This window comes from Rhinolophus ferrumequinum, chromosome 10 (genome assembly GCF_004115265.2).
Source record: "Rhinolophus ferrumequinum isolate MPI-CBG mRhiFer1 chromosome 10, mRhiFer1_v1.p, whole genome shotgun sequence".
In the NCBI taxonomy this organism is placed as follows: domain Eukaryota; kingdom Metazoa; phylum Chordata; class Mammalia; order Chiroptera; family Rhinolophidae; genus Rhinolophus; species Rhinolophus ferrumequinum.
This window is the reverse complement of record NC_046293.1, coordinates 75,894,672-75,922,612: the sequence shown is the minus strand read 5'-3', so window position 1 is coordinate 75,922,612 and position 27,941 is coordinate 75,894,672. Positions and strand designations below refer to the sequence as shown.

General features: G+C 38.9%; 1 protein-coding gene across 1 annotated transcript in view; it reads right to left on the bottom strand.

Moving 5' to 3' along the window:
- Positions 1–27,941, bottom strand: part of TMTC2 (transmembrane O-mannosyltransferase targeting cadherins 2) — a 399,668-nt gene that overhangs the window by 224,316 nt on the left and 147,411 nt on the right. The window contains exon 2 of the mRNA XM_033117889.1: positions 7,183–7,753. Within this exon, the coding sequence (XP_032973780.1) occupies positions 7,183–7,753 (571 nt within the window). The remainder of the gene's footprint in view (positions 1–7,182; positions 7,754–27,941) is intronic.

Here is a 27,941-nt window from a genome sequence, read left to right as displayed (position 1 = left end):
TAATCACGAGATCCCTGTCAGTCAATTTGATTCCTCTGAGGCAGCAGGTTATCGAAAATTGAGCCGAGTGATGTAATATACATCCCAGACTGTTATGAGAACAGGGTAGATGATTTCAATGAGACTCATTATTTATTCATTGCAAGGTCCAAATTGCGTGTCAATTTTCACTGACGGTGTACTGAGTTAACTGGTTGAAATTCAGTGCTGGTAATTTTATTCTGTACCATAAAAAGGACCCTTTTTAAAAATTGTCGTCTTCCTGTATGAAAGAATACAAAACAAAGAGGGATTCTGTACTTGCGGCCATTCACAGTAATAGTGGAACACTGTCCAGCAATGCTGGAAGAACAGACACAGCAGAAAGCCCTTAGGGCCTCCCTGTTTTCCTCATTAGGAGTGTATAATAATATACCAGCTATTTTAGAGTAAAAGCTAAAATCATACTAGTCTTCAGAAAATAAATGCTTTGGTTGTTTTTTTTTAATGCTAAAGAATAAGATGAACACTGATAGGGGAGGCCCTCACTGAATGATACATGACCTTCCCTTCAGAGTCTGATTCTTAAATCTCATCACCAAAGGGACCCATCCTCAGGTGTAGGGACAGAAAAGAAAGTTCCCCCAAGTGGCAAGATGGAGCTGGCCTGCACATCCCCAGGCTTCTCCCCTGGACCAGTTGAAGTGGGAGTCCATTTAAAAACGATGCATTGTCTGGCAACACTGTTGGGCTACAACGTATCGTAAAAGGACCCCTACATCCTTAGACTAGCTGTCTCAATCTCTCTCTCCCAATCCAGTTTCCTCTATAAATTCATGCACTCTCTGTATATGCCCAAACAACTGCTCAGTGGCCCCCAATAACTTCCTAGGAGTTTCCCTCTATGCAATGCTGGTGCACTACCCTCCACTTGTTCTCCCCTCTCTAATCATAAATGCCTATATCCAAGCTGTCATGTAGCCCTGCTCAAATGTCTCTACTCCAGAAGTTGCTTCCTAATCCTCTCAACTGAAAGTAACCTCCCTTCCTCTCAACTGCCCTAGCACTCCAAGGACCTCACAACCTTCACCACTTTCCAGCTTAAGTTTCAGCTCCGTATTTACATGCACTATTCTCACCTTCCCACTACTCTAAAATGTTCTTAAGGACAGAATTCTGTCAATTCATCTTTGAATCCCCACATCGCCTAACACAGTATCTTGCACAAAGATGAATTTTTTTAAATGATAATTTGTGAATAGATCACTGTTCCAAGCACTAACACTCTAATGCAAGCATTACAGAAGCTTGCAAGGCTACCCAAATGTAAATAATTCAACTTGAACACAAAATCATCTTAAATCAGCTGAGCAAAGAAGCCAACCTGCAGGAATAAAATACCTTATTAATCTTTGACTTTTTCAATTGTAAAATATTTCTGAACCTCGAGTTTATTTGTGGTATTATCTGGTTAGCAGTGCTGGCAGTTGTTCAAAGTTTTAAAGGGCTACAGGTCATGAATATTAAATGCTATAACAAATTTACTGGGAGGAAATCCAAAATCATTTGTAAACGCATGACAAATAGCCCCAGTTTCAATAATGCTAGGAAATACTGTAAATTGGAGTATCTTGTGATATCTGGATTCTCACAAAGTCAAGTGTAAGACAAATGAAGGGAAAGAAAATCCTAAGAAAGTGGGAACACTACTTGAAGTAGAATAGCACAGATGTTGATTGAAGAAAATCAGAAACAGCAAATATATCATATTTCATTTAGTGCAATAGATATGAGGGTCACATCTTGAGTAAAACCATAACCTTCTCCAAAAAAGGGACAACGCCGTAAATGATAACAGATTCTGCCAATACCATCCCCAGCAGGTAATCAAATAAAACATACATGTGGATTCAATGTGCAAATACCTGCCGGCCATGTGACTCACTTTTCATGCACTTCTATACATGGGGAATCACACAAAATAGTCCACTGCACAGAAACACCACATTTAATCTCCTCAGTGTTCAAATAGTGACAAACCAAAAACCTTCAACAGCACATTAACTCCCACCCTTGAAAACCATTCTCAATATAAACCTTGTAAACTGTTTGGAAATATGAGGTTGTTGGTTAGTTTGAGTCTGATCACTACATGCTGGTGTAAGAACCAAGCTTATTTAATACCCGAGATAAAGGTAAACTTCATTCCCCATTGGCAACCTCCATCATTCTCATCCTGCTTAGCATTACAATAAAGAAAAGCATCTATAGAGGAATTGTTAAAAGATCAAACGAAAGGAGCTTCATTTTTTCCAAGTTATCTTAGGCTGTTAGAATTACTACACTGACTTTCTGATTTCTTTGTATTTTTTAATTCTTTTCTTATTTTCCACCTGTAACTGAATAAGTGATTATGAGGCTAATAAAGGGGAAAAAAAGATGTTTCCACATTAAAACAGTTAACAGATGTTAAATAAGCACAGAAAATGGCCAGTAGGCAAGAAATGACTGATGTTGGGTAAGTAAGAAAAATGTTGCTTCTACTGATTTTATTATCCATGTACCTCCTGGGGTCATAGGAGACTTGTAAAAAATTTTGTGGGTAGATAAAAGTCGAGCAATTATTTGCAAAGCTAGTTTATTTCGAGGGTTCCCCCACCCCCCGCCACTCACTCTTACTTTTTGACCACATAAAATTAAATGAGTGAAAGTCATTGAAAAAAAGGCTAAAACAATCATTTGGTGAGAGTCGGTCAAGAAAACTTTTTTTTCAACATTTTTCTAACATGCTTGTCTTCCAATCCCACCTTCTAGACCTCACTAAGCAGAAATGAAATCCACATCATATAAAGGTGAGAATATAGGATTTCACTTTAATATTTCAAGTACATACTTTTAAAAGGTAAATCTTAAACAAGTGTGAATTCAGTAATTTACTAGTACACCAGATGGTGAGCTACATGCCAAGGATAACGTAGAAAACATCCTGAAGCTAAGTAAGAACCACGGACATTTTAAAATTTTGTTGATAAAGTTAGGAACACTGATTTTCGTTCACACATACTTGAAGATTTTATATTTAGTGGTTGTTTTTTTGTTTTGTTTTTTTAACAAATCTTCCTAACTATTGACAACCATATTATCTCATAAGTCAAGTGACTCTCTCAATAAACATTTAAATGAAATGTTAATGTTTTTAGCATATTCAGAACAGTACCTGACAGATGTAAACACTGTAAGTTTTTATTAAATATTAAATAAAATATCCACAATATACCAGGGACTTACTATTTTTCACATACTTCATCGACGAAAAATATAACTTACGTATTTGCTTTGCAGAACTGCAAAAACCTTACATGTAATATGGACATATGCATCACTTTCTTGAGCCTTAGAAGCAAAAAACAAAACAAAAACAAAAACATGGCAGCCAAGACTTCTGGCCAAATTCAGCCATCCCAAGGATTTTTGTCTGGCCCAAACTGGATTTAAGTTGTTTTTAAATTAATAACCCATATTAGAAAACAGCAGATGCCGAAGAAAAATCCAGATGTCTGTCTTCTCAGAAAAACCTTAAAGGCTACCGAACGGAAACTGTATTTTCTCATCACAATAAGGGGATGAAGTAGCGTGCTAGTAAGGCAGAACCGCTAGTACACCACGGACCCCTCTGCCTGGCCCTGTTACACATGAGAGTTTGGGGGCCAGAATCTGTAACAGATACAGAACTGAAACCACCAACACTGTGAAGGAAGAACCTGAGTGTGGGTGCTATGCGAAAAATATTACTAACAGTCAAACTTAAAAAAATGCAGAGCCTTGCCCCTCTGGTCCTAATAAACTCCAGCTTTAAGAGGACCTCCATTTTTAGATTCAGAGTATTTGACTGATTCTCTAATTTGCATAATAGAGTTAAACATTTCTGCGCTCGAGTTTTCTGTTTATATATGTGCTATGTTTTAATGGGGCAGGAAAGTTTATTTCATCTGGCAAACTATGATAACTATGATGCAGAGTTAATTGGTAAGATATTTAAGATGATTATTCGTTTAAGGTTTAAAAGAACCTTATAAAGTCTTTTAATCCACTTCCTTCAGAGTCTCTTCCAAGTCACCCCAGGCATAAAAATCTATATATTTTAAAGACAGAATATGGAATTTTCTATAACTTCCATATGTAATCTATGCCAGTGTTTACAAGCCCCACAGTCGAGATTCTAAATGAAAGTTTGTACTTAAATATGCATGTGTCAGCTTTAGTCAATTCCTAAATCATATGTTTTCAAACCACTGTATGTAAAGACAACTAGAAGGTTATCTTTTGGCCTTCTCTTTCTTAAGATAAAGAATTACAATCTCCATCAATATTTCTTCTTTCCCTTTGACTAATACACATCGGGACCTTCCAAACACTGGGCACGCAGTTCACAATGAATACCCCACAATTTCATATAATTTCCTAGAACAGAACATTAACTGTCTCTATTTCCAAATGAAGCAACGGATCACTGAACTAGCCCAAAGTTACTCAGCCAGTGTGAGCTAACATTTGATTCCATATTACTTACTTTTCTACTATACACTTATCTGATTTGACATCTGTCTATTCATCTTCACATCTACACAGTATGATGAAAGATCACTAGACAGTCAGAACTACGTATTCTAGTTCTAATGATTCTACCATTTTCTGACTGACCTTCACATCTCTGGTTCTCTACACCTCAGCTGGAAATAAGAGGACTGGCTTAGATGACCTCCATGATTTCTTACAAATCTATAAAATCTGTTATCCCAGGGTCCTCATTGAGCTCCCTGGCCTAAAACCTGAGAATGAAAAAAACAACAACAACAAAAAAAACGAAGCTAAGTTGAGATAGCAACTATCAGACGAAGGGTTTTGCTGCCCCAATGCCTGCAAGCTATAGTTGGCCGAGAGTCGGGGCAAGTTTCCATTTTGGAAATTTCTCAGGGCACTGAACCTCCGAAGCATTCAGTCCTTTCGCATGGCATGCAGGACTTCACACTCTCCACTCTTAGGAGTTCCTTTGCTAGTGGCATTTCTCAAGCAGCAGTTATATCAGTAAGGTTGCCAGATAGACAACAGGATGCCCAGTTAAATTTTAATTTCAGATAAACAAAGAATAATTTTCTGTTATAAAAGTATGTTCCAAATATTGTATGGAGCACATTTATAGTAAGGAGCTCGATCAGCAACTCGGTCCTTGAAAATATGCTTCGAGAACTAAAAATTTCTCAGAAGAGAACTTCAAAAGGTCCTTAAAGCGAGTCCTAAATTGACACACCAAAATAATTCCTTTATTCATGAGATAGTAAAATGGAAATTCTGTATAAGAAAACACAATGTTTCACAGACTATCAGTGCAAGGCCTTGACACACTCAGAGTCTACATCTTCAAACAGGTCTTGTTAAAAAACAAAATTCAACTTTTGAAGATCAAATTGGCTTTACTGAACAATTCATGAATAAGGCAGCACCCCGTCTAGCAAACAGGAGCTCAGAAGGTCTGTATAAAATGGAAGACTTGTAGAGGCAGAAGTGGGGAGGGGTAAGAAAAAAGTGGAGTTATCTCATCTTTCTCTGGAAAACAGAAAGGGTCTATATGGCAGATTACCTCTCTACTGCTAACCAGGTAATTCCAGATTGGCTGGTTAACGGTCACATCCCTGGGAGAGGCTGAAACTGAAATTAAGTCTTGATTTGCTGCTGTGGGTTTAGCACAGGCGATTCCATTTTGAGCCTGTTTTGTTTTTCGCTTTTTTTTTTTTTAACAGTGTCACCCTCCATAGGATAAGGACCACAATTTAAACTTATTCTATTCATATGTTGAGTAAAACAAGAAAGTCTGCTATTGTTAATAGACAAGGTTTTAAAAGAAAAGAAAAAGATTATTCACCCTATTCTGCTTGACAGAATTAAAATTGATTCGAAATTAAGAGCTTCACTTTCAAACCATGTTGTTTTCAAGCGTCAGAGTCTAACAAGAGTTTTCTTTTAAAGTTTCAACATTTAATTGAAATCACAAAAGAACTTCATTAAGTATTTGATACTTGAATTCTAACTGTAAAGGTTATGCTTCCCTGAAGAGAAGCATAGCAGTAATTACTCTGCTACTAAGTGAAAAAACATAAGTCATTTTTTAAAAACTAAATGTTTCTGTTTCTATTTCTTTCCATTTTCTTTCTTTATGCTAATCTCTTCCCAATTCGATTTTAAGTAAAATTGGGATTGGGGGGATTTAATTAGTCAAAACTAGAAAACTTGACAGCTTTCTCAGCGCAAGTATCCAAAACCATAATTCTTGCTTAAGTGACTAAAAGGAAGAGGGAGATGGCGGAAAACATGGCAAGGTTTGCAAACCTCGAAGTTCAGCCTTTGTACTTAAAATCAAAGCAACGGAATTTATTGTGAGTGAGGAAGGATGGGCAAATGGGAAGGAGGCAGTTTCTCAAAATGCCCTCCTCCAACCAATGCCTCCCACGAACACTCTAGCAGAAAACTTCTCTTTAAGTGTATGGGATCCTAAGTGCTTCTATGACCTTCAAACAACATTGCATTTGAAACCACTAAGGGAAAATAGAGGAACAAATATTAAGCTCTGAGGCAAAGATCTGAATTGGCCTCAGGGCAAAACTTACAATAACCACTTTCTGTTTTGACTCTGCTATTCTTATCCACTACAACAAGGAAAAGGTGAACATGATTCATTGTTTAAGAATTTGGGTTCCTAGAGCACTGCAGAGAAGGGTTGTTTTCCAAAGTCAACTTGCGAAGTAATATTAACAAATGGCGAAGGATTTCCCCTCTATAGTCGAGCATCTAACTCTACTATCAGCAGTGGTATTTTTATAGCTACACATTATGCAAAGAGAATTGAGGCACAAATAAATGAATGAATAAAAATAAATTACACAGATGCATAATCTTTACAAAGCAAAATCGTCCTTCTACCTCCTTTGAAATCATGAAAATAAAAACCCAAGAAATAAAACAGTCGGTGACGGAAACCCAGGTGAGTAGGGAAAGGTCAGAAAGGATACTTCCACTTACCGCAGATCAAAAGGTAACTTATATTAAATTCTCTTTGAAGGGTAACACATTTGCCTTTTAAATGGTGAAAAAGGACCAAGCAAGGAGAGTACTCAGTAATCCAATGCTCCAGTGCCAACAATCACTTACTTTGTAAAGGGTAGGTAAGATCTGTTTCATTTTCAGCCTGTGAAAGACAAAGACATCATAAACTGCGGAGACTGCGAGAACAGTCACTCCTTGTTCCTTCCACAACATGCTGCATCCTGCACACAGTCCTGTCCCCAGGAACCAGCCCCAAGTCCTTGCTGAGTAGCCTCTTGTAGAACAGTGCTTAATGTAGCAGAGCAAGGAGAGGAGAAAGAAAAGACTGGCCCCCACATCGGCCCGTCCGACGATTCCGGCCACCGCCTCCGTGTGAATGGGGTGAGAGGCAAACATCAAGCCCGCCATGAAGGTCCAGTACCCGTCGCCAAGGAGTATCTTGGAGAAGCTCGTGAAGAGACCAGTGACTGTCGCATGCAGTAGGATGTTGACAAGATGATAGCTCCAGGGATTCAGCCCTCCGATGGCATGGTTCAGGCGAAAAGAAAGTGTGCAGAGGGGCCGGTAAGACTTGTGGCTGCCACTGTGGGTGAGAAGAGTCCCCCAAAAATCATTGTAGAAAATGTGCGTCCATGGAGTTTCTGGGAGAAGATCCTGATTAGTCTTGATAGCACGGCTAAAAAAACAAAACGTATAAAAAGAAAAATCAAATGTAAAATACAGAAAGAAAAAAAGTAAGAAAACATGTGACACAAAGCAAAGATATTCTCTTCCTCCCTAGCTTTGTCATCTAAGAGGCTTAATACTGGATTCCAGGTATTCATGATTAACGCAAATGAGTTTTACATACAGACTGAATTCAGGATCCTCTCCTTAATGCTTACTAACATCACAATTAGGGTCTTTTCTCAAAAGCTTTCTTCCTTGTTTGAACGCAACTATCTTTGAAGAATACATGCAGAGATTTGATCAGTGGTTTAAGCTGTAACACAGAGGTTGCTGAACAGCTGCCTTAAAAACCACATGGTAGACTAGCTAAAATGCATACTCCAGGCCCCAGGTTGATGTGAGGCCTGAGAATATGCATTTTTAAGAAGCATAGCCCCAGGTGTGACTGGTGAGGGCATACAGTGAGAGTAAGAACTAACCCCCACTAAAAATACATTTGAAATAAAATATCTGTGCCCAGAGCAATGCTTCTCATACATACATATCACCTGGAGGTCTTGTTAACAGATTCTGATTCAATACTAGATCTAGAGAGGAGCCCAATATTCCACATTTCTAACAAGATGCCAAGTAACGCACACAGTATGGTCCTAGGACCATACTGAGTAGCAAGGACTTAGAGAGCTTGAGAGATGAGGAAGAATGGCTCTCCAATTATCCAAAGTTTCCCCTTCCTCCTACATTCCAGGAAACTTCAGCCTTTCCCTCTTCTGAGTTCTCACAGGACTTAGTGTCTTCTATACCAAGTGCCATAATGATGTAATTCATTGTGTCTTGCTTTTAAGGACCAGTAGCTCTAGATTTCCAGACTTCAAGGAGGCAAGACCTAGTATTTCCTGAGTACTTGCTATCTGTCCAGCACCCTGCTGGTCTCCTTGGCTTTACCTTCTCATTTAATTCTTAGAATAACTGATAAGGTAGATATTATTATCTACTTCTCTCATGTGGGGAGACTACCATTGAGGACATCTAATTACTACTGGTTCCAAAGTCTCACAAGTTGGAAATAGTAGGGTAATTTCAAGGCCCATGCTGGTCTTTTCACTTCTCAAAATCTAATCCACATACCACTGGGTGTATGTGAGAAAATACACCGATAAACCTTATAAAACTTCTAATGGTGGTATTTGTTTTAATGTATATTTGAAACAAAATTTAATAATCAGAGCAAAGCTGGATGTCATGGATGTTCACTCAGAATGAAGCTGTTCAAAATTAAAATGTCAATGGGAAGACAAACATTAAGGAATCAACAGTACTGGTGCTGATATGTATGAATAAGGTACAAATGTTGACGATCGCACATAAATGACTCAGTTTGGAGGATTCCTGCTCTAGGCCATTTGTGGGGACAGAGCCAGAAGTGGTTTCCAGGCTCCCGGCCTCATGTGGAAAGGTGCTTGCTCAGGTAGTAAATGGCCATCAACTGTGACTGGATGGCCATCAGCTGTAGCTAGTTGGCTGTCAGCTGTAACCAGTGAGCCATGGGCCACTAATATAACTGCCATGGCTACGCTAGCAGAAAATGGGGGCTACCAAGAAGATGGTGGCTGAGCTAGCAAGCGCGGATTGCAGTTAGCAAGTGAGGTGGGTTGGCAGAGAGAAGTGGATGGCAGGTTGTGGATAGTGTGGTTCCTGCTTCCTGTGTCTCCTACCCAGCCACCAATGAGAATATGGTAGTATGACTCCCCTATCTATGGCTCCGTGGGTGTTCCTTTTTGGCCTCACCATATCCTGCATTCTTATGTGGGGAGCGGGAACTGAGACTCTGCCTAACACCCTGCGTGACACCATTATACCTTCCAGAGAACAGGGTGGCATCTTGAGTCTTTTGTATCCTTAGTGTACCCTTCTCTGTACTTCGAGAACACAGAAGAGAAACAAGAGTCAGAAGGAAGGAGGAATGAGACATTTAAGATACCACTGCACAACCAGGAACCTCTTGTCTAGTTTAATGCAGGGTTTTTTAAGGTGGTGTTGGCATTGGTGCAGCTGAAGAATATATGGTGGGTGTCCACCCTAAAGACCTTTGCCTCTAGCCCCTCCACCAGCTCTGCCTTTCACTGGGAGGCAGGCATGACAAAAGGAATTTCCACATGAATGTTACCAAAAATCAGGTTGCAAAAGCCCTGGACTGAAGAGAAACATTTCTGAGTCCCAGCTCTGTAATCTGCTGAGAATCTTCAAAAACAAGAACATGTAACAGAGATCCAGACAGATTAAGAAACCCATCCAAGGTGACACAGCCAATTGAAACAGCAGAGTTAGTATTCCAGTTGGGATCAAATGACTGGGCAATGCTGGTTTCCAGCTGCTTCTCTACACCGCTTCCCTTTAACCACTCTGAGCTTCAGTTTCTGGGATAAGAGTTTTACCTTGAAATCATTTAACAAATACCTGTAATCATTCATTCATCTTCTATGTAGAGAAGCAGAGAACACTGCTTTGCAGATACATGAGTATGTTGGAGACCTACCGTGTTTTCCCGAAAATAAGACTGGGTCTCATATTAAGTTTTGCTCCAAAAGATGCATTAGGGCTTATGTTCAGGGGATGTCATCCTGAAAAATCATGCTACGGCTTATTTTCCGGTTAGGTCTTATTTTCCTGGAAACATGGTAGTACAAACAAACTCTCAGCCCTGTTAGCTGCTGTTGTTACTATTCTACAAAGACTGGAGTGCAATTTACCAAAAGTCCCTTATGAAAGCTTGACCCACAATCTCTGAAATGGTTGCATTTGGGGGTTAGGATTAAAACAGACTGATCCGTAGTTGATAATTATCTACTCTGTGCCAAACACCATGCCAGTCCTTTTCCACCTACTTATGACAACTAACTGACTTTTCCAGGAACTCAATAAAAAGGCAAAAGGTCTGTTAAAGTCATGTCTTAAAAATAATCAATGTGGCAGGGATAGTGAGTTGGTCTCCCATATCTATCTCTCCCCTTTTCCCATACTCACAGCCCTTCTGTTTTTAACTGGGTATATGGTCATGTAGAAAAAATATTTCATTTCCTGTCTTCCCTTGCTGCTAAATACGGTCATGTGACTCATTTTTGGGCCAGTGGAACATAAGCAGAGTTCCGTGTACTACTTCCAGACAGTGTCCTTAAAAGGGAAAAGCTCAGCATTCTTCCCCTTCAACCCTACCTCCTTCCTGTTACAGCACAGATGTAAGAGCTGGAGTTGTAGTGGCCATCTTGGCCCATAAAGTGTCCTTAGGAATAAAAATCATGCCCAGCACATCACTGACTGAAGGAAGCTGACTTCCTCGCACGGTAGACCACACCAGGCCTGGGCTAGCTACCTCCCCATTGCAAGAGTGTGAGAAATAAATTACTGACTTATTTAAACTGCAATATTTTGGGTGTTAGCTAGTGGCAGCTGAAGTTAGTCATAAGTGAAATCCTTTGTTCACAGAAGACCTACTATATCACAGCGCTTTGATTTGCCATTTTGATTTTGATTTTTACAAGTCTCCGTGTATTGACTGTATAGTAAATGAATTTCCATATAAATTGGCATTGAAAATATTAGAAACAGATGTTATTCTGGGTCCATTAAATTAAAACACCCTGCTATGACATTCATCAAGAGTTTAACCCAGAAGTAATTGCTTAAGACTCGATGGGTTCTAATTAAAATTTCAAAGAAATATGAAAAACTGCCAGTGTTGTCAGAGAAAGCTGATTTCACACAATTCAGAATGAAAACCCAACTGGCCTGCACTAAACAGTAACTTAGATATTGATGTAAATTTCTCTAATGTCAATGCAGAAATGCTTGTACTATCCAAGTCAGGGCTGGGGAATGCTCGATAGCAAAGCATTCTGGGATAAGGCTTTGCTAATGCAGTTAGAAAAGCTAGAAAACAAATTTTGTTTAGGATAGTACTTTGCCTTTTCAGTGGCAGATACATATACGATGGAGAACCACATTCCCCAAACCAGGTTTTCTACATGTTGTTAGTTCATCACCCTAACCAACTCTGTAAGAACTGTTGGAGAAAACAGAAAACTCATACTTTTAAAAATCTGTCCAAACCTGCCAGAATTTCTTACACTTACAGCAATACATCTAGTAATGTGAAGCAGCCAACAAGATATACATTACACGTCTCTCAAAACACAAGAGTTTAAAAAAAAAAGAACAAAATTAACAAACCTCATAATTTCACTGTGAAAAAACTTTGATGAGGCACAGCCTTAAATTTACACTTTAGAAAAATATTTAAAGGGCAAACTGTTAATATAACAAAAATGGAAGAGCGAGCGAACACCTCATCTATGTGAAAAACATACTATATAAAGGGGGACCATAGTATTGTAAGTGTTGTCTGCTTAGGCAGGTCACCAATGAATATTATGGCAAAGAATGTGAAATAAGACTAAATTGCACTGGATTTTAGTATATAAGTCACGTCACGTCACACATGCAAGTCAGTGATAAGGGATGCATTACATACCCCTCACATCATTTTAAGAAAGATCCAGACCAAAAGGGCTTTAATAGAATCTGAATAATCTGCCAGCAAAATGAGAAGTAAAGGTAGTTATTCAACACTAAGTATCAGATTTCCATCCACTTGAGCGTTTTCTCACACGAGTCCAACGTGGAAATAGTAAAACCTCTTCTGTTATTTCTTAGCTAATGAAAAACTTTAATTCAAAACAAAATTTCATGCCAATATAATTTCTGAGGTTACTTCTGTGAATTGAAATTCAGAAAGGCACTAAGGAATTAGGAAATTTTCCACTCTGGGAAAGGTGAAGAAAATCGGAGCAGCATATGTGAAGAAGAAACAATTGTAAGCAGGATTCTCCAGAGAACATATGACTGAGAGACCGTCTTTTGAAGGAAAAAGATGCAGTCTCTCTGGTCTTCAAGGAGGCTTTAACCTGTTTCCCCTTTTGTTCATCTGTGGCTCTTTGTTTTTGCTGCCTTATGATTTTTCCTTTTGGAAATGCTGAAAAAGGCCAATGCTATTGTAAAACTGATGAATGATGTGACACTGCCCTCCCAACTGTCCTTGTATGGGTTTCTTCTCTCACTGCTGCTTTTTCTGTCCAATGACCTTTCCTGTCACAAGCACGCACATAAATGATGACCACGGGTCCTCTGAGCAGATATAATGCTTAGATTTTTCAAACAGCAAATGGCACCCTCTTCCAAAGTGCTTTCAATTGTTCTACTGAAAGGCAAATGATGGCAAAACTTTAAATTAAAAAAGGCAAAGAAAAAAATTGTAATGATGTGTTGAAATGTGTCCTGCAAGAGAGAGAAGAACGAGAAGGGCCTCTATTAACCTACCTGCTTCAGCACGACCCAAGAATGCCTATCTGTTCCTAGGAAGGGCAGTGAAATGCGGTGGTGAAGAAAACTGATTCTGGAGACAAGTGGACTAAATAAAGTTTAAAAGGCTATGAGACAGTGAACAGAGTAACTTCACCTCTCTATACCTCAGTTTTCTTATCTGTAAATAAAGATAATAACTATACTTGCCTTATAGGATCCATGCGAGGAGTAAATGAGTCAGAAGGCAAAACGCACATTGTTGTATCAAACATGTGTATATGTAATGTATGTAACACATATTAGGTGCCATTATTATTACCATCAACACTGAACAACTGGTGTTAGCCATCAATGCAAACATAGCACTCTTTTATCATGTTTATAGCCTTCAAAATCATTGTTTCGTCGTCATGATTATTTCATTTAAAACTCCTTTAAGCTCTACTGACACTTTCAGAACAAGATTATAAACGTGTATCAAGTCTTACCTTTGGTCTTTAACACATCAGTTTTCTCATTCTCCTATCTTTTGGCCACCTCTTTCCAATTCTCCTTCACATTTTTCTCCCAAACATGGATGCTTCTCTTCTGGTTCTGGTCCCTGACCGCTTTCTCTCCACACTTTCCACCTCTGTGGTCACCTCCAACACCTACAACTCAAGAGATGCCTTCCCCGACTATACCTCAAGCCTGCGTATTGCTCATGAGCCTCCATTTAGAATGGCCCAGGTGATATACCTGAGTGGAATAAAGAATAATGAAATCCCGGTTCCTCTACTAACACCAGGTGTGTGACCTTTGGCCAGTAAGCCTCTCTAAAGCTCAGCTTCCTAACCTAGAGTTGATGGATAATAGTATTAATAATAATGCTTCTCACAAACTGTTGTGAAGATCAAATGAGGAAATGTTAACTTAAAATGTTTGCAATTTACCTAACCTTGTGTAATGGACACTTGCTGTTTTCTTGGACCTCTTTTTCTAGTTAAGTCTCCTATTTTTCCTTTTGAAAACAGCTCACATCCACTCTCAGTCCATATGGATAGGGGGAGGCAGCCCTACCTCCTGATGAAAGGTCATCAAACGATCTGGCCGGTTAGTGTACTTCAGCTCTCCATCCTCATTCCTGGCCACAACAATTGACTTAGCAGCCACCCGGGCCCATCAGAGTCCATACAGCCCCGATAATCTATTGGGAAAGCACTTCTTCTTCTGAGAATAAGAAGAACTTCTAAGGCTACTAGAGGATTCCCTGAAATCCTCTAAGAATGAAGCCAACACACAACAACTCAGATCAAGGAGACAGAGGTAATTCCTAGTGCAGCTGGATCCCGTCACGCCTGAAGCTAACCCTGTTAACTAATCCAATAACCTTTCAAGTTAAAGACCGAGAGTTTAAATGTCCTTACTCATAAGCTAAAGTGTTATTCTGGCATCCGCAACCAAAAGAGCACTGAATAATACAGCCCTGTGTGATTATCAAGTAATGTTGTCAGTTGCTCTTTCAGTATCTTAACCTTAGTAAGTCTGAATCCAAATAATTTTCCTCACAAAACATCTCCTTTCTTCTAACAAGCCGCTCATTAAACACCATCATTCCTCCATCAGTGACATCGAGGTTATGTATGAGGGTGCCTTCTCTCTGTGCTTCTACAGCTATTTTTAAACTGGTTAAAAATATTTTAAAGCTGTTCAGGACCTCAGAGAAAACTCCAACTCACAAGTTTCCCGTGACTCTGTGTCTCTTTGCTTTTCTACTACCCTCATCAGGCTTTCATTATTTCCTTACCTGTACAGCTTCACATGCTTACTTAAATTGCCTGTTCATTTTTCTCTTTCTCTCATTAGGCTACAAGTCCCCTCAGGGAAGGAATTATGCCTTATATTTTCTCCCAGTGCCCAACATATATTAGGCACATAATAAATATTTGGTAAGCTGAACTATACAGCTATCGCTGCCTTTCATTCCCCCTTTGATCCATTACACATGCTGTGGAGAGAGATACTTCCTGAAATACAACACTGCCACCCCCACTCTACTCCACAAAAATCCCTCATCATTCCCTATTTCTTACCATAATAAACACCCTTCACAGCCCAGCATTTACTGCCGTCCCTATTATGACTTCTAGGCCAATCTCCCATTACTCCATGCAAGTGGACACATGCATCCTAAGTCAGACAAACTTCACAGTCTACAGGTCTTTGCTCAAACCATTTCTTCCCTTTTCTCTGCCTGGATGGCTGTTCTTCAACCAGTTACATCTGTCCAAACATGCTTCAGTTCAATCCGCAGTGCTCATGTTTGAAGGCAAGTTTTCCCCAAAGCCTTCCGCAGTTACTGCTGTGAATATACTTGATTTTGACATTGAGCACTGACACATTAATAACACCAACTTCTTACTACAATTATCAGGTATCTCAAATGGATGATACGTAGAAGACATTTCAGAAGGAGGAAGAGGGAATGCAGGCTTTAAAAAGAGGGCATTAGTGATTTTAATATTCCCTCTTCCATCCCCTATTGAAAATCACTGTCCAATAAAATGGATTAATTCTGTCGTAAGAAAATTACTCGCTCACTTCCTTATTCATTCACTCAGTATCGGGTTAGGTACTGTGAAGGGCACTGCAGATAAAATGGTGAGCAAAATGGATTCCCTGACTTTGAGAAACGTTCAGCCTAGCAGGGGAAGTGAGCAAGAGTCCAGGCAATTTCAGGGCAATATGATAAATACCCTTCTAACCTGAAATCATGTTATGGGAGAACATAGAAAAGACGCCCGACCGTCTCAAAGGGTCGAACACTTCCTGGAGGAAAGTATGTCTACCTACATGGAGGCAAATGAAGTAATAATGGAGGTGTGGTGATGCTGCCAGCCCATGTGGCATACGAGAAGGTAGTAAGCTTGCGATCTAAAAACATACAATAGGTTAGTTTGGCTGGAATGAAGTTTGAGGGATGGAGTAGGAGGAATCACTGACATTACTCTGTCGTGTACTACGGCCCTTCCAGGGATGGAGAGAGATCTGGCTAGACATCCATCTCCCCAGTGGTCTTCAGATTTGATTTGGCTATTGTCTTGTTAGAACCTGCTTTATCTCCCCAATGCACAGTGCACTCCTAAGACGTAGAAAAGCATCTTATTTATCTTTGGGAGCCTAGCATGCAGTAGGCATTCAATATATAGTTGATGAACTGGATTCTAATTAGAAATGATTGGTACTGATAGGAAGCACTGATCTTTTAGGAAAAATTTACATTGTTTTAAGTACATAGGGAATTGGCACTTTCATCTAAAAGTAGTTCATTCACTCTGGGCACTAACCCCTGCTCACCCAGTGATAATTAACTGTGAAAAATCATCAGGTTAATTGGCTTACCCAAATGTCTTTGGCACTCATTTGCCACTTAACCTATAATCCCTTCATTAGAGTTCCTCTTTAGGGATAAGCAAGCCATTATATTTAAAAAGCTCCACTTAATACACAAATACTTGGCTAATGGGGTAGGGGAATGAGAGAGATACTATATTATAATATCTAGAGCTTGCCTTAGGTTTGAAATAAGCAATGTATTTCAGACTCCTAGAGTAACTTATGGGGGGGCAAGTAAAATTCAGTGTAGGCTACTGAACTGTTGGGGGACACTGTCAGGTTTCTAGTTCCCAGTGGAAACGGAAGGCTGTAGGCATGAATTGATCATTACACCTGTAACATTTTACTAGCCTTGCTTATTTCCATCTTCATCTCCCCCTAGTCGATTGCAAACCCTTCCAAGGCACAGATGATGACTTCCTAAGCAAATGACACTTAAAAAAAAAAAAAAAAGTTGTCACATAGCTGTTGAATAAACAGAGGCGGCAGGAAGTAACCAAGACCCTGTTGTCAGACATCCAAGAGACAGGACCCCCCAAGCCACTGTAACTAAAGGACTATTCTTAGTGGACGCCTCTTCCATCCCTTTAGGAGTTTTTCCTACGTATAAGCTTCTGATTACATGTGGCCCATGCTGCAACTGCATGAAGCTCCAGACATGTTACAGATACGTATCTCTCATAGAGCTTCCTTAGACAAGGCAGCTCCTCCCTCATCCCAACTCTAGAATTTGCCCAGTCACTCTCTTCTCTCCGTGGGAGAAAATGAGGAAGAGGAATCTTGGTAGAATTTTTTTTGAGAATCTTTAATTCCTCAAACAAATCAATGCTGCCATTTTCAGAATTTCTATGGGAAATATCCAAGAAAAAAAACTTTGACCCTGAAAATGAATTAATAATCCCTTTAAAAGAAAGCTGATTATTGAAAATGAAAACTTCAGTTACCTCAAGATGTTTTTGAAAGTATTTATATGAAAAGTATTTGCAAGATTAAAGAACTAATAGCAGGAGATTATCAGAAAAACCATACTCCAAGCATTTCATTTCACTAATTAAAAGAATCCTCTACCCTAATATTAGCTTACCAATTCAAAATAATTTTCATTGCCTTGCAATTTCCATGATGAAATACCATATTAATATTTTCTACACCATTATTTTGTTTACTATATACATATCATGTATATCCATAAAAGATTACTGTATACTTCACCTCCTTCTCACAGTGCTAAATTGAATCAGAGTCTCAAACACTTACTGAAAATATTCCTAATTTTCCAGACTTGAAATTAGTAACCTCTAGAAGGGGTACTATGAAGCTTTTTCACTCCCATAAATTAACTCAAGTGTATGAACGATTTTAGTACACTACTCTATGTAATTTATGAATTTCAGTTAGTTTCTTAGGTTTGCTTAAATTCATAGGTTAGAAAAAGGTGATTTAAAATCTTTTTCACACATCATACTGTTTCCCTTACAATCGGTTTTGAGCACCAATTGTAAAGTACGACTGGTTCCTTATCATTTTTTCTATTTTAAAAAACTACAAGCGTTTGACTATTTTTTAAGAAAAGAAATGATTATCAGATTATAGATTTCTTATCAAGTTCAAAGCTTTCAAAGATGAATGGGCCTTATTGTACACCAGATTCCAAAAGAGAAATACAAGTGTAACTATGGAGATTCCAAGAACACCTATTTTTTGCATGGTCTTGTTCTATGCGCTTTTACAGAATAAAAGAAGCTGTAATCTCTGTACCTAAGGATTTGATTATCCCAATGTACTCTAATGGGTAAGCACGGCAAGCTGAGAATACATCTCCTCAGTTAAAATTCTTGCCTTAGTGCATAACTGTGCTGTACAACTTTCAGACAGATATATTACAGTACATGGTGGTTTTCCCAACTGCACAAGTATTACCTCATTAAAAAAAAAAATCACATCCTTGAGGAGAGGTCATAATCTTCACTATGGGAAACAGGAAAAGTGCCTTCTCACTATGCCCACTACTTGGGAACCCACTGGGGTCTACAGCCTGAGCACTTCCAGACCATGAAGTTGGGGCGGAGATAGCGGGGAAGGATTTTAAACAAGAGACTAACATGCTCTAAGAAAACAGCCGTTGGGGGTAGAAAGACATGCATGTTGCATGATCCAGATGTCTGGCTTATCAGTTAGCCTAACTCCTGTCTTCTAAGAATTAAATCTTAACTAAGTCACCTTTCTTTTTCCATGCCTCTCCTTCAGCCAAAGAGAAGAGCCAATAAGCTTCTTTTCGCCAAATGTTTGCAATGATCCTTTGTCTTTTCTACTTAAAAATTTCCACATGTTGCCAAATATCCCTCACAGGTATTCATGTTACAATACCATCTTGCATTTGTATCATGCTTTAACATATTACAAAACGTGCTCATGTTCATGATGATCTTAAACCTTGTCACCACCCTGTGAGTAAACGGATGTAAGCCGATGTGATCGTGAGAAGCTAAGAGTCCTGCCTGAGAGAGTCACTTCAGTGATGATCAGAGGCCCCCACACTGGAATCCAAATCTCCGTTCCTTATCTACTGTTTTCACTATGTCATGGGCTGAATTATGCCCCCCCACCCCAAATTCGTATGTTGAATCCTTAATGTCAGTACCTCAGAACATGACTCTGGAAATCAGGCCTTTAAAGAGGTAATTAAATTAAAATGAGACCACAAGCGTGGGCCCTAACACAATCTAACTGAGATCCTTATGGGAAGAGGAAATTTAGGCACATGGAGAGACATGAGGGACACGTGCACAGAAGGAAAACCATGTAAACACACAGTGAGAGGGTAGCCATCTGCAAGCCAAGAAAAGGCCTCAGGGGAAACCAAACCTGCCTGCACCTGGATCTGGAACTTTTATCCTCCATGACTGTGAGAAAATAATGTTATTTAAGCCACCCAGTCTGTGGTGTTTTGTTATGGCAGCCCTAACAAACAAATACACCTTACACTACAGAGACTATCATATCTAATTACGCGCACTATGCTGTTTATCTTTCCGAGTTTCACACAAAAGCCGTATTTCTCCAGTATTACGTCTGGTGCTCTGTTTTTGATGACAATGGTTGAACTGCTTTATGAATATATAAAGTTTTAAGACGTATCTTATTTTTACTGCTGCCAGGATGTATCTACTTCTATATCAGAGGGGGAAAAAATATCCTTATGTCAATGGGGCATTAACACTAACCAAACACACTTAATAAAATGCTAGTTCTATTTCATGTTTACACTGAGAATGACAAAGCTTATAAAGCACACACACGTTATCTCATTTTATCCTCAGGACACTGCTTTAAATAACGAAGCTGAAGCTGGAGGGGTTAAGTTAGTTAAAGAAGAGCACAGACTTAACAGGAGGCAGAGAAAGACCTTGAACACTGTGCTCCCAACTACTCCCTTTAACCTTCAAAGCAGCTCTGTTCCTCCACATGTACAATAAATCTCCAACCAGAAGTGCTTGTAAGACGATTTGAAAGTAAAATCCTAGTCTATTATTGCATTTTGTCTGGAATCCATATATCTGCCCTCAAGACTCAATAAAGCTACAAAAAATGTTTTTGTACCATATTCTTTTAATTTCTGCATTTCAAAAAGAAAGTCTTCTTTTTAACACTAAGGAGTCTTGGAAAACGTGAGTCAAAGGAAGGTGTTAGTTGTCTTCCAGTGACGGGTGAAAAAGGCAGCTTTATGAAAGCCAAAAACTAACCTATAATTTCATACTGCAAAATATAATAGAAAACATATTCTGGCAGACATGGTGCTGCCTGCATCCCTTTTCAACTATAAAACAGTTACACACACACACACACACATCCATCTGAGACAGATCAGACTTTGAACATATTGCAGCAACACACACGCACAACATGGGAAGTTTCACCAGGGTTGCCTGTGATGACAGGATACACAGACATCCCTACAATAAAATCAGCCTCACAGCTAAATCAGAGTCTTTTTAGACACAAGAATATATGAGCCCTGATGAAAAACAGATAGGGAAGGAGGAAAACACTCTAATTTAAAACTAATACAGATGAGCCTACACAAAGTACCCAAACATTTGGTCCACAATCCACTAGCGACGCTCTCATCTGTCGTGGAAGGCAAGCGATATTTCATCCAAGAATAAGAAGAGAAAGAGAAAATAACTCCACCCTTAAAACTGATCAGCATTCCAATATGTACTACTTTCTAATATAGATGTCATTCACTGACCCAACTTTAATAATCAAGAAACAAATTCAACTGCAGGTAGCCCTGACACTGTTTTGCTCTGTAGCCCTTTAACTAAATCACATGGTAGGCACTCAAATTACATGTGCTGAATGTGAAATGAAAACTACCAGCTTGTTCCGATCTTGTGTTATGAACAAATTATGAAGCACCGACATGTCCCTTTAAGGATTTCAAGCATGGTATATTTTTCCCTTTTGCTGACCCCCAAATTCTCAAACTTGGAACAGTTTGAAATGAGGAGTGTCTTCTTTAGCACATATTTAGCAGTCATAGATGCTAAATCAGCTAACCACCATAAGACTGGAAATCCCCAAACCAGACACAAGATAATTTTTAAACAATCTTGACCTTTACTACACATAATTTATCACCCTAGCCATTGCCAATGAAAGAAATTTGTTCCAACATACAACAACCATAGACTAATTAAATAAATTCACAAAGCATGAAATGAACAAGCAGAACCTAAATTTAAGAATGGAAGATGGTATTCAATCAAAAAAATCTCAGCATAACAGATCAAAATTTTCACTCCAATCTGTAAAAATAAAAATCTACATTCATCTATCAGAAGCAAAGCCTAACACCCATGTTAAGTATTAAACACACACTCACACTGAAGAGTAAGCCAAATCTTGATTCAAATTCTTCCTCTTCAACTTACTACCCTGTTTCCCCCAAAATAAAACCTAGCTGGACCATCAGCTCTAATGTTTCTTTTGGAGCAAAAATTAATATAAGACCCGGTCTTATATTAAATAAGACCGGGTACAATATAACATAATACTATAATATATAGTATAATATAATATAACATAAGACTGGGTCTTATATAATATAAGACAGAGTCTTATATTAATTTTTGCTCCAAAAGACGCATTAGAGCTGATGGTCCAGCTAGGTCTTATTTTCGGGGAAACACAGCAGCTATATGATTCAGTTTTCTCTCTACAAACTGTTGTTCCTGTTGAAGATAAAATAGTTAAATAAGATAAGCACACATAGTAGGTGCTTAACAAATGATTGTTACTTCAATGACTCACCTCCTTTGTCTTCCAAGAATCCATAAAAAGAGCACAGTTTTCTGAAATGTTGGTCAATAAGACTACATCTAGCATTCAATTACTGGTGTCATTTATCTTTCCTCTTAGCATAGCCTCCAGGACCTTTGCCCCTGTCTCCTCCATCTCACTACTGTGAAATTGTGCCTGTATTAATGGTAAGTTACGCCCATTAGCCAATCTAATAGCACAAGAATGATGTTCACAGCAATCTAACTCATCCGGGAGGATGGATGACAGCTTGGTTAAGTGAGGGGATCAAAAAGCACAACAGAAAGAAGAAAGAGTCACAGGACTTATGTCAGTGTGGCCTAATAAGGATATTCTGGGAAGCAGTCTCTTTGCAAGGACAACAGTTGCTTATCACCAAAGAAGCTGGGTTTGGTGTTTCTCTTTGACGAAAGACCATCAATTTTATCAACACAGCTATAATGTGATCTGAAAAAAACTAGTATTTTTAGCTACCCAAGGCCTATTTTTACTTCCACAAAATAAGAAAAGAATTACCACAGTCATATGCAAACACACACACACACACACACACACACACACACACACACACACACGATTGTTTTCCAAGATGGTACCTTCTAAAAGGCACGACACTGTACTTTAAACCTCCTATATCTTTGCTAATAAAAAATAAAAGTCAATGTAACATTGGAAAATGTCCTCTTTACGGTCTTCATATAAGCCAACCCTGTGCCAGTGGGCAGCAAATAAGCTATAATTTGTGATGGCCTGGAATATAATCTAGAAGAGCTGAAGATCAGAAATGTGATCACCTTGTGAGAAAAGGCAATGTCATGAACTCTGTCCTGGTCACTCCACCCAGTGTAGATGGATTTTCACATTGAAAAACTAACATTAAAAGTTGCCTTGGGGAGGATAACAGAATAGGCATCCCCAAATGTTGTATCGGTCCTGTCTTCTAATGATTTCTTTTCTGAGGGCATCCTGGAGAAAAGTTCAATCTTCCTAATGGGAATATAACTGGACTACAATTCTCCAAGGGCATTTCGCACTTTAAAAAGGAACTCTACACTCTGCTGTCTTTAAAAGGCAGTAGGTCATTGGGAGAAGTCATTTTTCAAAGCTCCAGCGAACTGGCACTCTGCCTTCTGCCAGCCACAGCGATAAGGCCTGCAGTCTTAGAAACAGAATCATCTTTCTGTAATTTTTAATGCCTGTCCATTTCAGGGCTTCCAAGAGGAATCAATGACTTACTCATGGCAAAGTAAGTGGCTTGCACTGTGTGCATGCATGTGTTTTAACAAAGCAGGAAGGAAAATCACCCATCAACTATGCATTTTAGATGAACACTTAATAATAATGATTATGAGTACAACATAAAGGCATCTTCCTCTCCATCCCAAAAGGAAAGAAAAAAAATAATCATCTCATCATTGTCACCCCTCAGAATTTAAGTGAAAATAAAGCCCCTGGAAGGGAAAGCACATGGTTTTTATTTCCCATTCTGAAAGCACACACAGGTATAAGCATGTTCAAACGGCAGTGAATTCATCTGGAATGTGAGAGACCATGGAGTTCACACATATAAAGATCAACAGTTGTTTTAGAAATTAACTACACCACTTCTTAAACTTCTACATAAGTTCTAAACTGATCCAGGTGTTATCATCAGGGTAGAAACAGATGCAGCGTTAGCACATAAAACTGTGAATCCAGCTCCAACACTGCTTAATGGACTCCACATGCTGACAATGATCATCATGGTAGGAAGTGTGCTCAACCGAAGGCCTAACTTTCAAACAAAACAAGTTTCATTATCTACATTAGGCTCACACACAACTACTCTGGGACTAACATCGTTTTTACACTGCTTATGGTGCACTAGTCGTTTTGAGGGCAAGAAAAGATATTGGGAGATTAATGCACCGTCAAAACAAAACCCTGGTTTGTCACAGGAGTGTTGACATCATGACACCAATGCTGTCACCACAATAAAGTCAACGGTGGTTGCACCAGCCTCTCTTATTTTGTGATTCTATCTGGATCCCCAAAGAGGCTACAGGAAGTGAGAAAAGTGATGGGGAAGTTTATATAGTCACCACTATTACTTAAGGTATGTATAGAACTTTCTAGTTTTCAAAATATTTTCATTTGCATCATGTGATGTCACAAATGCTTTTCCCATCTTTTTAGTGACAAAAATAGACTCTCATCCAAGATCGCATAGTGAGTAAACAGGAAAAAAATCCGATCACTGGACTGGAGTGCTACTTGGGCTACTCCACGTTGTTTCCAGTCACAAAGTCTCTGCACTGGCGGCGGGACAGCAGGGGGGAGTCTTTGCCCCAATTCCATTTACAATTTGCCAACAAACAAACAAACAGACCTGGGCTGTTCCAGAAGAAAAATCATGCACAATGAAGGAGCACAACTGTGTTTTAGTCAATTCCCTTGAGCCCACCCCACTTCTTTTGCAACTAACAGCAGTGACTAAAAGATCTAAATAATGCTGAATTAATATAATATCCTGGAAAGCTGTGTGGAATGGAAGGGATTTCACCATGGAGCATTCTGCATTTATTGACATTTCTATTGAGCCAAAAGCCTTACAGCCTTTAAATAACTTCAAAAATGGAATATTAAAATAAGACCAGACTATTCGTTACAGTTTTCCCACTTCCAGAATTCAACTCTGATGAAAATTAAATCGTTTAACCCTACTGAGAAGTCACCACTGTATATTTCTTGAGTTATTTAATTTTTAAATTCATTCTTATTTCCAGAACGTCAGCCTTAGTACTTACTTTGCATCAAGCAGCCCTTGATAGGTGGTTGACCCCAAGGCAAGCCAGCTTTCAGGAGAACTCACATTTAGAATAAAAGCTGCCGTTCTGACAAGTAGGCAACGCTTGTCTAAATCACATCTCGGGGTGGGGGGGGGGCTTTCAGAACAGGTACTAAGAGTTTTCATCAAAACATCCTTCTGAAAACTGGACTTCTATTTTTATTACAACATGATCTTATTTTATCATTTTTGAATAATGTATATACAATACAGACTCAAAACTCAGTGAAATAATGGATGAAAAGGAAAAGAAATGATGGCAGAGTAGCAGTAGGAGATTTTGAGTACACTTGTGAGAGAGAACACCAACCGCACGAAGTCCCAGGCCTCCCTGTCACACTGACAGAGGGACAGAGGCAGGTTTTGTTTCTCTGCCCTCTGGCTTGTACTTATCATTGCAAGAAATAAAGCCAGATAGTCTTCGTTACTGGCAAAAAGGGTGAATTACAACCCCAACATAGATTTTAGTGTCTGTATTAGTTTCCTATTGTTAGTGTGAAGTACCACGTACTTAATGGCAAAACCCCACCAATTTATTATCTTCCAGTTCTGGAGACCTTGGTCCAAAGTGGCTTTCATGGGGCTAAAAATCAAGGTATTAGGAGGATTCGTGCTCCTTCTGGAAGACCTAGAGGAAAATCCAGTAGGAACTTCCTTGCCTTTTCCAGGATACAGAGGTCATTCCATGACTCACCAGCCCTTTCTCCATCTTCAAAGCCAGCAACTTATGCCATCATTCAATCTCTGCTTCCAAAGTCTCTTCTTTGACTCTAAGACTCCTGCTTCTCTCTTTCCATTATAAGAACTCTTGTACTTGCACTGGGCCCAACCAGATAATACAGGATAATCACCCATTTTAAAATTCTTAGTTTTATCAATCTTTAAGGTCCCTTTTGCCATGTAGATAGCATATCCACGGGCTCTGAAGATGAGGATGGAGACGACTTTGGGATGCCATTACTCTGCCTACCAGTCTCACTCTGCTGGACTTGACCACAGATATTAACAAGGTTATCAAAATAACTTCCTGACTAAAATTTACACGGTACTCCATCTCCACAAGCATGCAGAAGCCAGAGCCAACAGTTTGTATGTGCATAGAAATGAATAAAAATTACCATTATTTATTTTCTACTATATTCACCAAACAAAAACATCATGACACAAAGCTGTACACAGACAAAACAAAGTGGATTAGAAGTTGATATGTAGAAGAACAAAGAAAGTCCTGGAGCTTTTCCTGATTTGACAGAGAGGAATAATTTTCATAGCAGAGCTCCACACTCAAAATTCCCTCTAAAAATCCCTCCAACCTGGAGAACTGGGACTTGTAATGAGGGAAGTAGTCCGTCCATGGCTATGGCTCTCACACATATTACATTAGACCCAGGGATGGAATTCAAATACTAACCACTATACAGAATGGGCGCTGGCCACAGTACTGGAGCAGGGTTTTATAGCGCCTCTACTATGTTCAACATTAAACTTGAAGTAGCTGGACATGGGGGAAATCCAAGTGATCTCAGGGAAGGGCATACGATGGCCAAGGAAGACAAGAGACTCAAAGAGGAAGGAGGCAATAGTTATTTACCAATTGCAATTGCCATCCCAGTGAAAACTGGCTAAATATGAGTGCCCCGACAGAACTGCTATAGTTCACCAATGATTGCCACAGAGAGCATGTGTCACATTCCTCATTAGGGAAATAAAGTTAGATAGAAAGGCATGACTATTTGGGGGAAAAAAAAATGTGTTGATACCATTTTGAGCAGGAAGGAATGACTATTAGCAGTGTTTCCAAACAGATCCTGACAGAATGGAATGACCTATTGAAGTAAACAATGTTTAACAGGAATAAGGATTAGATCTTAAGACCTAAATGTGGGCCCAAAGCCAGCAACTACAGGATGGGAAGATGTGAGTCAGCAACATACTCATGGAGAAACACTTGGGGAGATTTTAGAGAAAAGGATGGCTCAATGAGTCAGTGTGATGTGATCACCAAAAACAAACAAACAAACAAACATCAAATGCAAACTCGGACTGTAACAAAAAAAATTTAGTACATAATCAAAAAGCTATAATACAATAAGGTTATGATAACTTCAAAACATCTCTCACTATTATTATGTATTATACTCATATTATCATTATTACTATTATTATACATACTAGCAATAAAAATGATGATGACAAATATTTATTATAGTTTTTGTAACAGACCGTAATAGAAAATTTCAAATTCACTATCTACCTCACAGGATTTTGTGAGAATTAAATTAATATCCTCATTTTCAGAATGATTTAAGTAAAATATCCAAGGTTACCCAATTTCAGGGAATCAAATGATTTGGGAAGATATCTTAAAACCAGAAAGCATTATAAGAACTTAACAAAATGGTATCATGTCACTTGGAACCATGTCACTTTGAGAACTTTAGAAGGAAACACAGTAGTCCCCCTTTTCCACAGTTTCAGTTACCCTCAGTCAACCATGGTCTGAAAATATTCAATGGAAAATTTCCAGAAATAAACAATTTTAAAGTTTTATATTGAAGTCTATTCTGAGTAGCGTGAGGAAATCTCATGCCATCCCACTCTGTCCTGCCTGGGATATGAGTCATCCCTTTGTCCAATGTCATCACCTATATACACTCCCCACCCATTAGTCACTTTAAGTAGCCTTCTCGATGATCGGATCTACTGTCATGGCATCACAGTGTTTCTGTTCAAGCAGCCCCTACAGCAGCCTATCGCTAAGCTGCGATGCCTAGGTCATTCACCGCAATTCATCTCATCATGTAAGCACTGTATCACATTATCACAAGAAAGGTAAATAAGATACTCATATTTTGAGAGAGACCACATTCACACAACTTTTGTCGCCATATACTGTTATGATTGTTTTATTTTATTAGTAGTTATTGTTGGTAATCTTTTACTGTGCCTAATTTACAAATTAAACTGTATCACAGGTATGTATATTTAGGGGCAAAAATGGTATTTATATATAGGGTTAGATATGTCCAAGGTTTCAGGCATCCATTGGGGGAACGACTGTAAGTTTATTTATCTAGTAAAAAGTAACTTGTAAGAGAGAGGATGATAAATTTATTCAAATTCCTGAAATTGCATCACACCAAAGAAGGATCAGACTTACTCTACTTATCATGAAGACAGACTGAGATCACGGAGTTACTAAGAGGTAAGTGTTGAGCTATATGGAAGAACCTTAACTGTTAGATATGTCTAGTGATGGAACATGCAACCTCAGGGGTTAGTGATTCTCCATCACTGAAAGTCCAAAAGG